The 12,624-nt window shown below is 35.8% G+C and overlaps 1 protein-coding gene across 4 annotated transcripts in view; it reads right to left on the bottom strand.

Moving 5' to 3' along the window:
* Positions 1-12,624, bottom strand: part of ADGRG6 (adhesion G protein-coupled receptor G6) — a 110,342-nt gene that overhangs the window by 19,045 nt on the left and 78,673 nt on the right. For all 4 annotated transcript variants that reach the window (XM_015622070.3, XM_015622073.2, XM_015622071.3 and 1 more), the window contains 6 exons: positions 11,961-12,168; positions 11,273-11,438; positions 7,925-8,065; positions 4,794-4,910; positions 3,637-3,682; positions 1,874-1,980 (listed from right to left, as the gene is read on the bottom strand). In XM_015622070.3, coding sequence (XP_015477556.1) covers positions 1,874-1,980; positions 3,637-3,682; positions 4,794-4,910; positions 7,925-8,065; positions 11,273-11,438; positions 11,961-12,168 — 785 coding nt within the window. The remainder of the gene's footprint in view (positions 1-1,873; positions 1,981-3,636; positions 3,683-4,793; positions 4,911-7,924; positions 8,066-11,272; positions 11,439-11,960; positions 12,169-12,624) is intronic.

The following is a 12,624-nucleotide window of genomic DNA, read 5'->3' as shown; positions in this document are numbered from 1 at the left end:
GGTTTTTTTTACTGTCCATTCCAGTCTTATATGACAGTTTATTTACACATAAGGAGAGTGTTCTTTGGAAATAATTTAGTATCTAAATTAAAGTCAGAAGAAATGATTAAAATGGAAAAAGCAACTCGAATGGTCAAAACTGTGTAAAAATCTACTGGAATGCAGCCCAAATTCAAAGACCTTCTGCCTTATTTCCTATTGCCATTAAAGCATTCAGGGAAGAGAAGGGGCTCATTGAATACACCCTAAATAAAGCCTTTTCTTAATCCCTTTGGGGATGAAAAATGGAACAAGACCATAATTTAGCTTGCAAGAAGACACGAAGTTTGTGGCTTTTCCATATCTACATCTCAGCATGACGTGAAGGGAGCAGTCCTATTAAGAAGGGTCTGGAAGGCCAAAGCTGAAAAATTCAGCGTATGTGGCTGCCTTGTGTGGTTCAAGTCCTTTTTGACACTGCCACAAGTTACTTCAAACTCCAAATACTTCCACTTAGGAATTATTCCTGCTGTGACCAGGAGCCAACATCTTTTCTGCAGCTATGTTTTACAAGCCAAAGAATATTAATTTCAGCTGGAAAAAAAATGTATCAGCCCATTATTAAGCATAAACAACCACCAAAAGTTAAGAAAAGATAGCACTATTCCATTTTTTCATGTTGGGACTTTTTTCTCTCTGAAAAACACTTCAGAAGTACAAATTGCTGGAGGCAGCTGAAGGCTGGAGGCTATGCTGCTGGGGCTGATGTGCCCCATATGGTTCCCTCTTTCATCTCCTCCGGGATACACATTGCTCTGCCAGCCACCCTGTCTGGAGACTTTGCTTACAGCTCTGACAGAGTTTGGGCTACGTGTGCTGTACCATGTGCTCCATCAGCAGCCTTTTTCCAAGAGAAGGCCAGCAATATAAGGCATCCCCAAAACTGATTAAAGCCAAGTAAGAAAACAGCCAATATGGGTTTACACATTGTGCAAAAGGTGCCACTTCATAGTTTATGACATTAGATAAATCTTGTCAAATTTGTGAACTAGATTTGCAAGGGACAAGTCAGCCTTTCGATCTAAGGATGAAAGAGAATTATTGTGCTCCCTTGATTTTTCATCCTCATTACTATTTCTACTGTCTGGAGGATGTTTTTCTTTCCCTGTTTTTCCCTGTAATGAGTCTCTCTTTTTGTTCTGAAAACAGCATTTCTAACTATTTGTCTTTTTTTTTTTTTTTTTCTTCTGCAAGCAACTTCTCACTTTCTCAATCTGGAAATTTCAAATACATTTAGACTTCTTTCTTATTCACTTCCCTCTTGTTACACACCTCCTGCCTCAGCTGCAGGTCACTTTTGTCAGATTATACTGTTAATGGATATGTCAGAGATCCCCTGCAAATTAGGACTCATTAAGATCATTTTTTTTCCTGTAAATATAGTGGAAATGTTAGTGTTGGGCCTTGGCTGTATTAAGTTGGATGTTATGATATGCCATTTGTATTCTGGTATCACTCAGAAGTCTCAATCTCGGGTCTTTTGTGGCACAGTATTTTCAAAACAGAAAATCTCACTGGTACATTTTAATTATTAAAGAAAACAATATTTAGCCACTTGTAAAGAATTTAATAACGATTATAATAACAACAACAATAATATTATTCCATTGCTAACTTTATTCATTATCTCATTCTTGAATCCTTATCACTAGCTACTTTGTTATGAAAAGATAACTTTATGATAATAAGGGGGAAAATAACGTACTATTATCATTAAAAATTACATGCAAAGGAAAGAACCCAAGTAACAAGAATGAGAGTTGTCTTGACACCAGACAAAAGCTGTGTTGCTGTTCATGGGAAAGGTAACTTGGTGAGCAGTAAGTTTGCCTACCATTAGGACCCCAAAATGTGTGAGGTGGTTGCATAGGCACACAGTTTCATTTTCATTGGACTCCGCATCCACCTGGCAGCCCGCAGGGTTCCAGCCACCATTGCCACCTGTGGAAATGAAACATGAGAAACTGCTGCCCAACAAACACATGTCAGCCTCTCTTCCTTCTCTCTCACAGCACCTGCAGGGATTTCTCACTTCATCTTGTGCAAATGCAGAAGCGCTTTCTCAAACTGAACGAGCCAGCATTAAAAACAACCAGGAGAGAAGCAAGTGTCAGATTTCCTAGTTTCTGCAAGGAATCGCCCCAGATACGTGTCCCAGAAATGGAATACTGAGCAGAGGCAATAGATGGAGATGTAGAATAAAGGTAGGGAGCTTTTTGGTTGTTGAGTAAAACCAACTACATGGATCATGCATTAAGACATGCCTTAGTTTACTCCAATAATAAGATGATTATAGAACTCCTTTTACTCCACTGATAAATGATGTCTACACCTGCCTGCCTCCCACTCATTTTTCCTCAAGCACATGAAAGCTTTTATGGCCCAAGAGCAGAGAGTGCCACCCTTCCTCTCTGCAGCATGTAATGCAGGTCAGAGTGGGTAATCCCAATGATCTCCAGTGACCTTACAAAAAAACATGAAGTGAACTGTTCCCAACCTGCCCCACTTGAAAAGGCCAATCTGAAAAACAAATATAAAAATTTTGGTTTTAAAAATTAAATCTTAAAAAGTAAAATTTGTTTCTTTTTTCATTTTTTTTCCACTGCCAAAATATGAGCTGGTTTTGTGAAGTCATTCATATTTTCTGACTCTTAAAGACATTTTATTCACAGCTCTTGACAAAATCCAGCGTAATTTGCTCTGTAACTTCAAGACAATCAAACACTCAAATTGAAGACATTCTCTCAAAATGTGTAAATGTCTCATCTGTGAAGATGTTCCAAAACCACTTAAAACTGTTCTCCACTCAAGCAGCCACCGGGAATAGTTTCCTCCTGTGTGTTTCTCCTTTAATGTGATTCTTAAGTTCAGCTTCCTAACTAGTTTCTATGATTTTTTGCTCATTTTTATCCTCCCACATTCTCCTCAGTTGCTCTGTCTGTATTTCCGGATTTTAAATACAAATTCGGATGGTAAATTTTATTTCTTGCAAGACTGTGTGTAGGGAACCTCCATACAAAATCCTAAAGCTCTATCTGTTTCATTGTAAAGAAAAGAAACATCTCAGCAGTGATTTCTAAAACAGAGAGATCTGGAAAGTCATCCCAGAGAACAACTTGGTGCAAAGGATTAACAGCCTGAGTAAAACATCACACACAGGTTTGGCAGTAATGACCATTCTTTGATGAAGAAAAGCTTAAGATCAGTCACAAACTTACATCTATATTACCCAGTTTTAAAAAAAATTAACAGTTAAAAGTATGGTTAAGAACCACTTGTGTCTGAGTATAATTGAATTTGCTCATATGGACAGATCAGTGAAAAACTGCAGATATAGGGAAAAAGTGGGAAAACTCAATTGAAAAATCTAAAATGTTAAAAACATTTACACTAAAAACAGACTTTTAAAAAAGAAATGTAACATTTGCTGTTACATGGAACTATACTAACCAGAAGAAATTATACACTTTACTGAGTAGACTTTATTGAATCCTGTAAGGATTGATTTGGAAGCAAAATAGCGATACTGTGACCAATTTTAAAACTCAGACACATTTATTCCCCTCATGAAAGAAATGAAAGTATTTTTAAACTTACCATTTTTGTTCATGTCCCAGAAGACACAGGTGGGTTTAGGATCTTCCTAAGAACAGATGTAAAAGTATACTTTGTATATCTCTTCAGACATAAATCTCATCAACATTTACAACAGATGTTGCAATGCATATATTTTTATTTAATAAGCGGAAGAATCCATATCGTCAGATTGTTGGAAACTTACTTGCCTGGTGTCAAATTAGAGTTTTTTTTCTGCTAGAGAGACAGATTCGTCCAAACTGAAAAATCTAGAGCACTACTTTGTACAATTCAATGGCTCCTTTTGCATGTCCTCAGAATAATGAAGTTTTCTTGTGTTAACTGAAGTTATCCATGAATATGATGTCTTTATAGAATTTAAATAGTTTGTACTGTTTACTTCCTTAGGGCTTCTCCATGAATCCTCTACGTAAAGCTTGAAAATGTGCAAATGCCTGCTGAACCCAAGTGTAGGTTGTTTTGCCTCACATTAAAATAGTAATTGTAATGCAATGCAAAATAATGGAGCTGTGAAAATTACCAACCAGGTTCTCATTATGTAAACAACTTAGGTAAATTTAAAATCACTTTAACAATTGTCTTTAACATTTCTTGTGCTATTGCCTCTTTTGGATTAGATACTGAGAACAGAGTCAAACTCAGACATTGTCTAACTGGAACAGTATGTGACAAAAGGTTGCATTTGGTCTGTATTTCCCTAAATTTACTGTAGTCATCTTTTATTAATGAGCTTCTGTCCATTCCTCTGATGAAAACCACACAACAACAAAATAATTCTGGGAACTATTAACAAAGTGAATAATGTTTGGTCAAAGAATTTAAGTAATTATGAAGTTCCAGTGTAATAAATCATGTCCCTGGTCTCTGGTCATGAATATGATCATTAAAAAAGGTTTCACCTACAGTTATTGGCACAGAAATTATTTCTGAGGGGCAGAATCAATGATCTTGCAGGTAAGTGTTGGGTCATGAACAGAGTATGAATGCATGGGGATGGGAGAGATTGTTTCTACTTTTTGCTTAATTGCTTTTGTTCTAGACTTCTTCATTTCAATTTGAGTTTGATCTAACTCAAAATTCATCCATATGAATCAGGCTATAATCTTAGCCTTTATAATCCGCATTCCTGTTCTTCTGAATAATCCGTCTTGTTTTACCTGAATTTTGGTATGCTTGATTGTAACCTTCACGTAATCCTGAAGATCCTGAATGGTTAAGTTTCCAATACTGCATGCCACCACAAAACTGGTCAAATTGGCAGGATTTTCTGCATCCTTCAAAAGATTAAGAAAAATATAATAAGTGCTTACATGGCACATGACATAAAAGCCAGAGTACACAGTTTCATTTTTGCAGCGTGCCAGAATAAGTAAATTGTCAGCATTTCTGTACTTCTGATCACACAATGTAAGAACATTATGTTTATAAAATCAAATTATGGGTTAGCCTTATGGAAGCTTCCCTATTTTCCTTGTAGCCATAAACATGCATAGGCACAATTATAGAGAGAGGTTAGAAGGCAAACAAAATTATAACTCAAACAATGCGGCAGATAACTACCCATGATATGATTAGCTCATTTCCCTAAACAAGCATGAATGAGCTCACTTATCTTATTGTTGACACTGTCCTTTAGTAAATGCAAAGTTTTTAGAGAATGAACTGTTTTCTGCATATAGTTGTTAAATCAACCTCCATCTTAAAATGAATGACTATGAAGTATTAAAAAAACACAAAGCAATGTTACATACTGAAGGAGATAGCATTTTCTGTAAGGTCTTATTTGATAGGAATTTAAATAGAATACTAACATTGTCACTGGCCAGTAGGATTTTTAACCTGCAGCTGGCAATTTTCCAGAAGAGGTTTCCTTGGAAACCAATTATTTAATGAAATGGAATTTCATTGGCAATGCTATTTTCTTTTGATAGGCTTCTATTGAAACCTGCATATTTCAATGCCTGGTTGGGAAGCTTGGTCATTGCCTGTGGCAGATCTCAGGTCAAATGAGGTCTTCTATTGCCACTCACTCTCTCTCCCAAAATCTGGTCTCCCAAACTCCTGAATCCTTGATTCCTTCTGGTTAGGAGTTGTATTAACATAACAAGACATCAGGTTTCAGCTCAGCACTGGGCTTGTGAGATCCCACCACTCATGAGAGACACAATAGCTTCAGTTATTAAGTGCACATTATCCTGAGAAGAATATTTTATTTCTTAAGAACCATATCCAAGAATTTTCAGACATAATATTTCAGACTATACTGGAGCTTTGTGGCAAAATTTCCTAAAACCTTAAAATTTGAAGTGGAAATAAAATGCAAATTTCTAGGCAGCTCTTGAGTATTCAGAGAAGAAAGATTTCTTGGCTAATACCTAAATTTGAACATCTGACAAAGCTTATGGAAGTTCTTGGGCATATTTCCACTGGTTTCAGTGGATTCTATCTGTAGCAGACAGGAAAAACGAGACAGAGTTGGTCTCCTTAAGGAAGGCAATTTAATATATTCTTATCTGTGCATTAAAGTAAAATACAGATTACTACTTGTTTAGCCATGAGGCTGCATTCTGCTGAAGTTCAACAGTTCAAACATAGGTGTTTACACTGAACACAGCTGCCTCTGGTGAGGTGAATCCCACCCTGAACAGCTTTTAAAAAGTTCTCTAAGTAATGGAACCATCTTTAATGAATTGCAAGACAAAACTTATTGGAATTCTCTCAGTTGCAATAAAATAACCCACTACCTCCAATGCTGCAAAGTGTGTTTCACTGTTATGTTGAATACTTTTAAGGAATACAGTGAATAGCATTCAGATATTTGTAATCTCATGTGAAAGGAATCTGAAATGCAATAAAAATGAAATATTCATATTAATGGATTATGTTATTTTGTTTGAGATGGCATGTGCATCAGTTTATTTTTAGGCCTTTAATCCTGTTTTTCTTTAACTTCCTTTATTTTTAGACTTCCTAAAAATGTGAGGATCGCACATTTTTAATTCATTGTGTTAAACACATCACCCATGAAGAGTTTGAAAAGTACACAAAAAATTAAAGGCATTTTAGTTGCAAATTAAGGTGCAATCTTTGTTTTTCAGTGGCTTATTAAGTGCCACTAAGAAATGCATTCTAGCACCATTAAGGGACACATTCTGACTTCATATGATTTTCTGCCATTATGACTGGCCTCCATCTGTATTCTTCTGGGTTTTTTTTTATTCAAGATATCCATCCTGTTTTTCTCAAAAGCAGGCTTAAAATGAACGCAATTTAAAATAAAAGTACTTTGGGGTGTATTTCAGAAGGCAACTGTGGGTCATGGGTATTTTCTTGCCTAGATTATCTGAAGAATCTGGATACACTGCCAATAAAAACGATAATATAGAGACAATACAATACTACGGAGTTCTGCGGATGCACAGGAGCCAAAGGTCACTTGAAATACTGATGGGAAAACAAACTCAAGTCTTCTGAGACACATTCTACAGTTCAACATGAAACAATGTTTCCTTCTTAATTAACTTCTTTTTTTCTTTTTTTCCCTAGTAAGTGTGGTTTTGGTTTTCTTTTTCCAAGCTGCAAACTCTTCCTAATATTTTGGCACCTACCATACAGGCACTATTTACAGTAAGTATTTGACAAGACTCAAAAAATAAAACATAAATCTACCTGTGCATGTGTGGGTTTCAGGTAGAAGTATTGTTATCCTTATTCCTATTAAAATATGGTATACTGATGAGGTGTGGAAAGAATTGTGTGTATGTATGAACAAAAGTTCTCTGGCTGCCTACCATCAGCCCAGGGTTTCCAGCTGAATATAAAGCAGAGCTGGATATGACTGCTAACCAGCTCTTAAAAGGAAAGGAGAGTACTTGGCAGTGTTATATGCCAAACTCCTTCCTTCTATCCTTCCTGATAGAAAATAACCTGGCTCCACTGAACATCAAGGACTTATATTAATGCATTTTAACAGAAGTTAAAAGTTTTTTAAAGGCCTTTGCTGCTTTCCTCTGATTTTAAGCAGTTGGGATACAGTTTTCCATAGATTAACCTGAGAAAAGATTTATTTCACAAGTGAGAGGAATTTTCAATTAAAACCATTGACTTCAACTCAGCTTGGGCACTTCAACTGTTTTGCTGCTCTGAATGTAAGACTGCCTTCATCTGCTGTCATCTTTTAACTCCTGTAACTCATGAAATACCGTGAAATGATTACACAACAGGAAACTTTCAACAGCTGGCTTTGATTTACCCTATCTGAAATGACTTCAAGCACATTAATGCTTACCTGAAAAAGACCATTTTTATTGAAGAAAGTAAACTGAGCCCTGGATATAACTTCAAACTCATCTTGACTTAAATTCTTCAGTAAACTTGGTGGCAGAACAACCGAGGCGATGGCACTTGACTGATCCTTGTCAAAATCTATCTGTTAAATAAAAACAACAGGAGAACGTGTTCAAACAATAAAGAAACCATCTGTTGTCCACAACTGGGTTCACACTCTTACACAGAAATCTCTAGATATGGGACCAGAACCAATCCACACTAAAATGACTTGTGAATATGTAAGAGTTGATGCAATAAATACATTTTTTTTTAAGTCTTGGGAGGTTTCCCACTTTTCCAGCATGAGATCAGCCTTCTGCTACAAAAAGCTATTAGATAAAATCAACAAAGAGACAAACTCCTCCACTGCTATAATGATGATTTGGAAATAATGAGATGGTAATTATGATAGTCATAGTCATTTTCAATAACATTCAAGATGCAAACAATAACAAACATAGCAAACAATGTTGAAAACTAAAAAATATGCTCTGAATCTTCCTTTGTTAAATTGTATTAGTTGGCTTAATCTGCACATCTGAAATAATTCTCTTATGAGCTTTTATAGTTTCTGTGTAATGAAAAGGAGATTTAAAAATGATTAGTGTCACTTCTCCATATTTATTGTGCTACATAGCACAAAAAAGACACTTTCTGACATCATATAAATTTAATCTTTACTGGCACTGTATCAGAACTCTAGAAGTCCTCTGTGGCCCAGGAATGTAACAAGTGAGTAGGAAATAAAAGAGGATGCAATCCTGCATTTTATTCGCTATTTTATGACTGATCACTTCCCCAAGGCCTACCCAAGGTGTTCCACCACACCATTGAAGGAAGGGGAATAAGCCAGCTCACAGTGCCTCTGTAGTAAAAGCACTTAAGAATTTCACTGTGAGATACAGGAACTCCCACTGCTGACTTCCCCAGGGGCAGCCTGCTCATGTATTTATACCTCTCAGGGACAACTGTGTAATTCTAACAGCACCATTAGCTAATAGAAAATTAAAAGTCATAGGCTTATAGACAAATTATTCACCCTTGAAAATCAGTAAGAGGTAGCTCATAGACCCTCATCCTGACAGGGATAAATGCAGTTCAAATCCAGGTTTTCAGAGGTTGATTCTGCCACAGTAAACAGTAAGTGTGTATGTAATAAAGGTGTCCCATTAGGCATTGTCTGCAAATAGAGTAGAAGAGGCTTCTCCAAAGAAGCATGGATATATTACAGGAACAATTTAATAATATGAATCACCAAAACCTAACTTAGTCAAAGGTTTGGCAAGAAACATAAAGACACAGGGGACTGAAATAGAATCTTTCCAAATTACCATGGATAAATTTACTTGGTATCTACTTTAAGAAAAAAATACAAAAAAAAAAATCTGGAAACATTCTGACGTTCTGAGTTTAATGTTCCCTGATGAACCTATGATAGAGGATCACATCACTGGTGAAAAACCTGGGCTTTCACAAGGGAATCTCCCTTCAGCAGGGATAATAAGTATCTTTTTGACAGGCATGGAAAATATAAACGGTGCTCACAGCTGCTGCAAATTTCTGGTAGGAAGGATGCTAAGAATTCTCAATCAGCTGTTGGAAATATGAATATCTGAGAAGAAGCTTGTGTTCCAATAGGAACATTATAAATAATTTGACGGAGTTTGGATTTTATGATTATTTAGACAGTGCTGTAATAAATGGTTCCAGGACCAGAAGATTCCTGGATGTCCTCAAGCCACAGATGGTAATTCCTGTTATATGTGCGATCATCCAAACCCTGGCTTTGGAATTTTCCTTTCCTCTTTCCATAAATAAAGGATGAAATCTGCAGGAGAAACATTCCTTTGATAACAAAGAACTATTCAGCTTCACAAACAGCTATTGAGCTTCATTAATATGAGAGCTAAACAAAAGTAGATTTACAATCATCAAAAATTTCTGATAAAATAGATTCAAACCCAAGTACATTAAATCTATTTTTATCCATTTAAACAAGCATTGGATCTTTGATCCAAAGTCTATATACATGCACAAGTCCTAAAGCCTACTATATTACTACTACTTTTTCTAGAAAGTAGACCTTTTTCTGTCTTCATTCTTGTTTTGACTTTTACAGTATATAGTATCTTATAAAATTATCAGACATTTATTATGTTGTGTTGCCAGTTTGCAGCAGGAATTAATTTGTACTTATACTCTAGTGATTAGTCTTTAACTGTTTTTATAACACCATATTTTCTTGAATTCAGTTTTAGTTTCTCTGGCCCAAATGACAGCAGATTTTTTTCTTTTTCTGTGTAATATTTTCTGTGTTTCTCCAAGTAAGGCTCTCAGTACTTGCATGGTTAAACACCCAGGAAATTGAGATTACATTACCTCTGTCACAGACTTCCTATTTAACTGAAAAAGAAAAAAAATTAAATTGCACTGCATCTTTGAAAGCATTTAGGTGCCTTAAGGTGGAGACAAGCATGTAGTGAAACTTAAAAGTTTTTGGCACCTCATCACTACTGATTTCAACAGAACCTTTGGAAAATCCTACAGGTGCCCATGTGCATCTCAAATAGTATTTCAAACTTTTCCATGTCTGATTTTTTTTTTATTTGGGGGAAAAAAGCAAAGAAAAAGTATTTTTGATGTGATGATAAATATCTTAACTATGGTATCCTGTCTACATACTGTAGCACTGGAGACCTTCCTAAATTTTGTGTGATCTCTGTTTGTTTTATTTTTAATATCTAGGCTGGTCAAGCTACACATGAATGACTTGAACTGCCTCAGATACCCTAAATGGTAGAAGCCAACCAACCTATGTGTGGAGAACTGGATTAGACTTCGGTTTCTTTTAGCACTAAATGTTTAAACTGTACTGGAAGGTCGAAGAACTATTGTATCTGCAGAAATCTATATATAAATACCTATATCTAGGTATTATTATTTTAAAGCTGAAAGAGATTAAAAGAGTTGTTAGATATTGTACAATGGTCAGTACTGCAGATTGTTAAAGGTTATTTTCCTTTTTCTAATAATAAAATAAGCCTCACAAAACTAAAAAATAGTCAAGTGTGTTCTGGATTTATAAGCCAAATTACTTTTTATCTGCATGGAATGTGAGTTTATCTGTGTTTCCTGTCACTCAAGGAAATACTGCATTAATCTGTTATCTGTTTGGATGATTGTAGGAAAAAGGAAATAGAAAGTAGGGGGAGAACTGGGAGTTGTGAGTGGATTTATAGGAACCACAGTAAACAGACTTGGAACAAAAGACACACCTCGTGTTCAAATACAACAGCTTGTTCTGTACCTGGAAATCAGATGCATTATTCTGTGGACTGACGCTGAAAGAACCACCTTTGAATGAAGTTGAATTTATAGAAGACACTCCAAGTGCGAGATTTCGTGTTGAAATACTCATGGATGGTCCAGCAAAATGAATCTTTAAAGCCAAGGCATCAATAGTTTTTAGAGCTCTAAAAACAGAAATAAAATTTACTCCGAAAACTGAATACAGAAAAAACTCCCACCTATGCTCTGCACATGCCTCACATCACAAGATGATCCTCTTGTTACTATGTCTCTATCACCCATCTGTGTATTCACAAGGAGACTGTAAATTCATGTATCTCTCTTGAAAACAAAAGCTTTTGACTGACAGAAACTGTGTGATTACGTATCACTGGTCCTGCAATAATTTTCCAACAATACTTATATCTATGTTGTGTCATATATCAGAAGACTTCTTTTCCATCCAAACACTTCCTCTTTGTCATGCACACTAAGAGATGTCATATATCAGAAGACTTCTTTTCCATCCAAACACTTTCTCTTTGTCATGCACACTAAGAGAAATATTTGTGTATCTATTTCGGAAAATTCTTTTTGATGGGAATCTGAAAACTTTGATTTTCTGGTTTGTCTATACATGGAAGAATGGATCCTGACAGCCTTGCAGGTTGCTCTCAAAAGCTTTTCTCAAATGCAGAAATACTTACTCTGAAGATGAGGCTGCCAATACGCTGTCTGAACTGGTCAGAATATTGGAAAAAATTGTCACCACGGTAGAACCCAGAGATTCATCGATTTCTTCATCGTTCACAATTTTTTTGAGCTTCTGCACAACGTCATTTACTTTGTCTGAGGTCAGCTGCTGCCCCTCACCAGTGAGATTTAGAAGCTGATTGGCGATATCTGCTGCATTTTCTGTGAGCATACAGAATCAAGCAAAAAGAGAAAAGAATGCATTACAGTCCTGAAGTAATCCAGAAATATGAATTTTTATAACTGCTGTTGAAAGCTGGAGTATATTTTATGGTACTTGTAGTGAACAGAGGGTTTCATCACTTTGTCAAATTTAATTTTTTTTAAAAAAAGTATATAGGCCCTTCTGATTATATACTGTCCTCATTTGCTCTTTATATTATTTTCTTTTTGTGGTTTTTTGAGTTTGTAAATCAGAGCTATTATAGAAAGGGCTGATTGAATGAGAAAGAGAGGAATAAAATGCATATTATCTCTCCTCCTTATGCTATTTTTTTTTCACAGGGGAAAAAAAGGGGACCCTAACATTGTAGTCCTGTTATTTTATTACTCTTTCACAGCTGGAATGACATCAGGGGGTATTTAAAAAGCAGGGAATAAATCTGAAAATGTCTGATT

Source organism: Parus major, chromosome 3, assembly GCF_001522545.3.
Source record: "Parus major isolate Abel chromosome 3, Parus_major1.1, whole genome shotgun sequence".
NCBI classification, from domain to species: domain Eukaryota; kingdom Metazoa; phylum Chordata; class Aves; order Passeriformes; family Paridae; genus Parus; species Parus major.
Note: the sequence above shows the minus strand (reverse complement) of the source record. Positions and strands in the feature narration are given on the sequence as shown.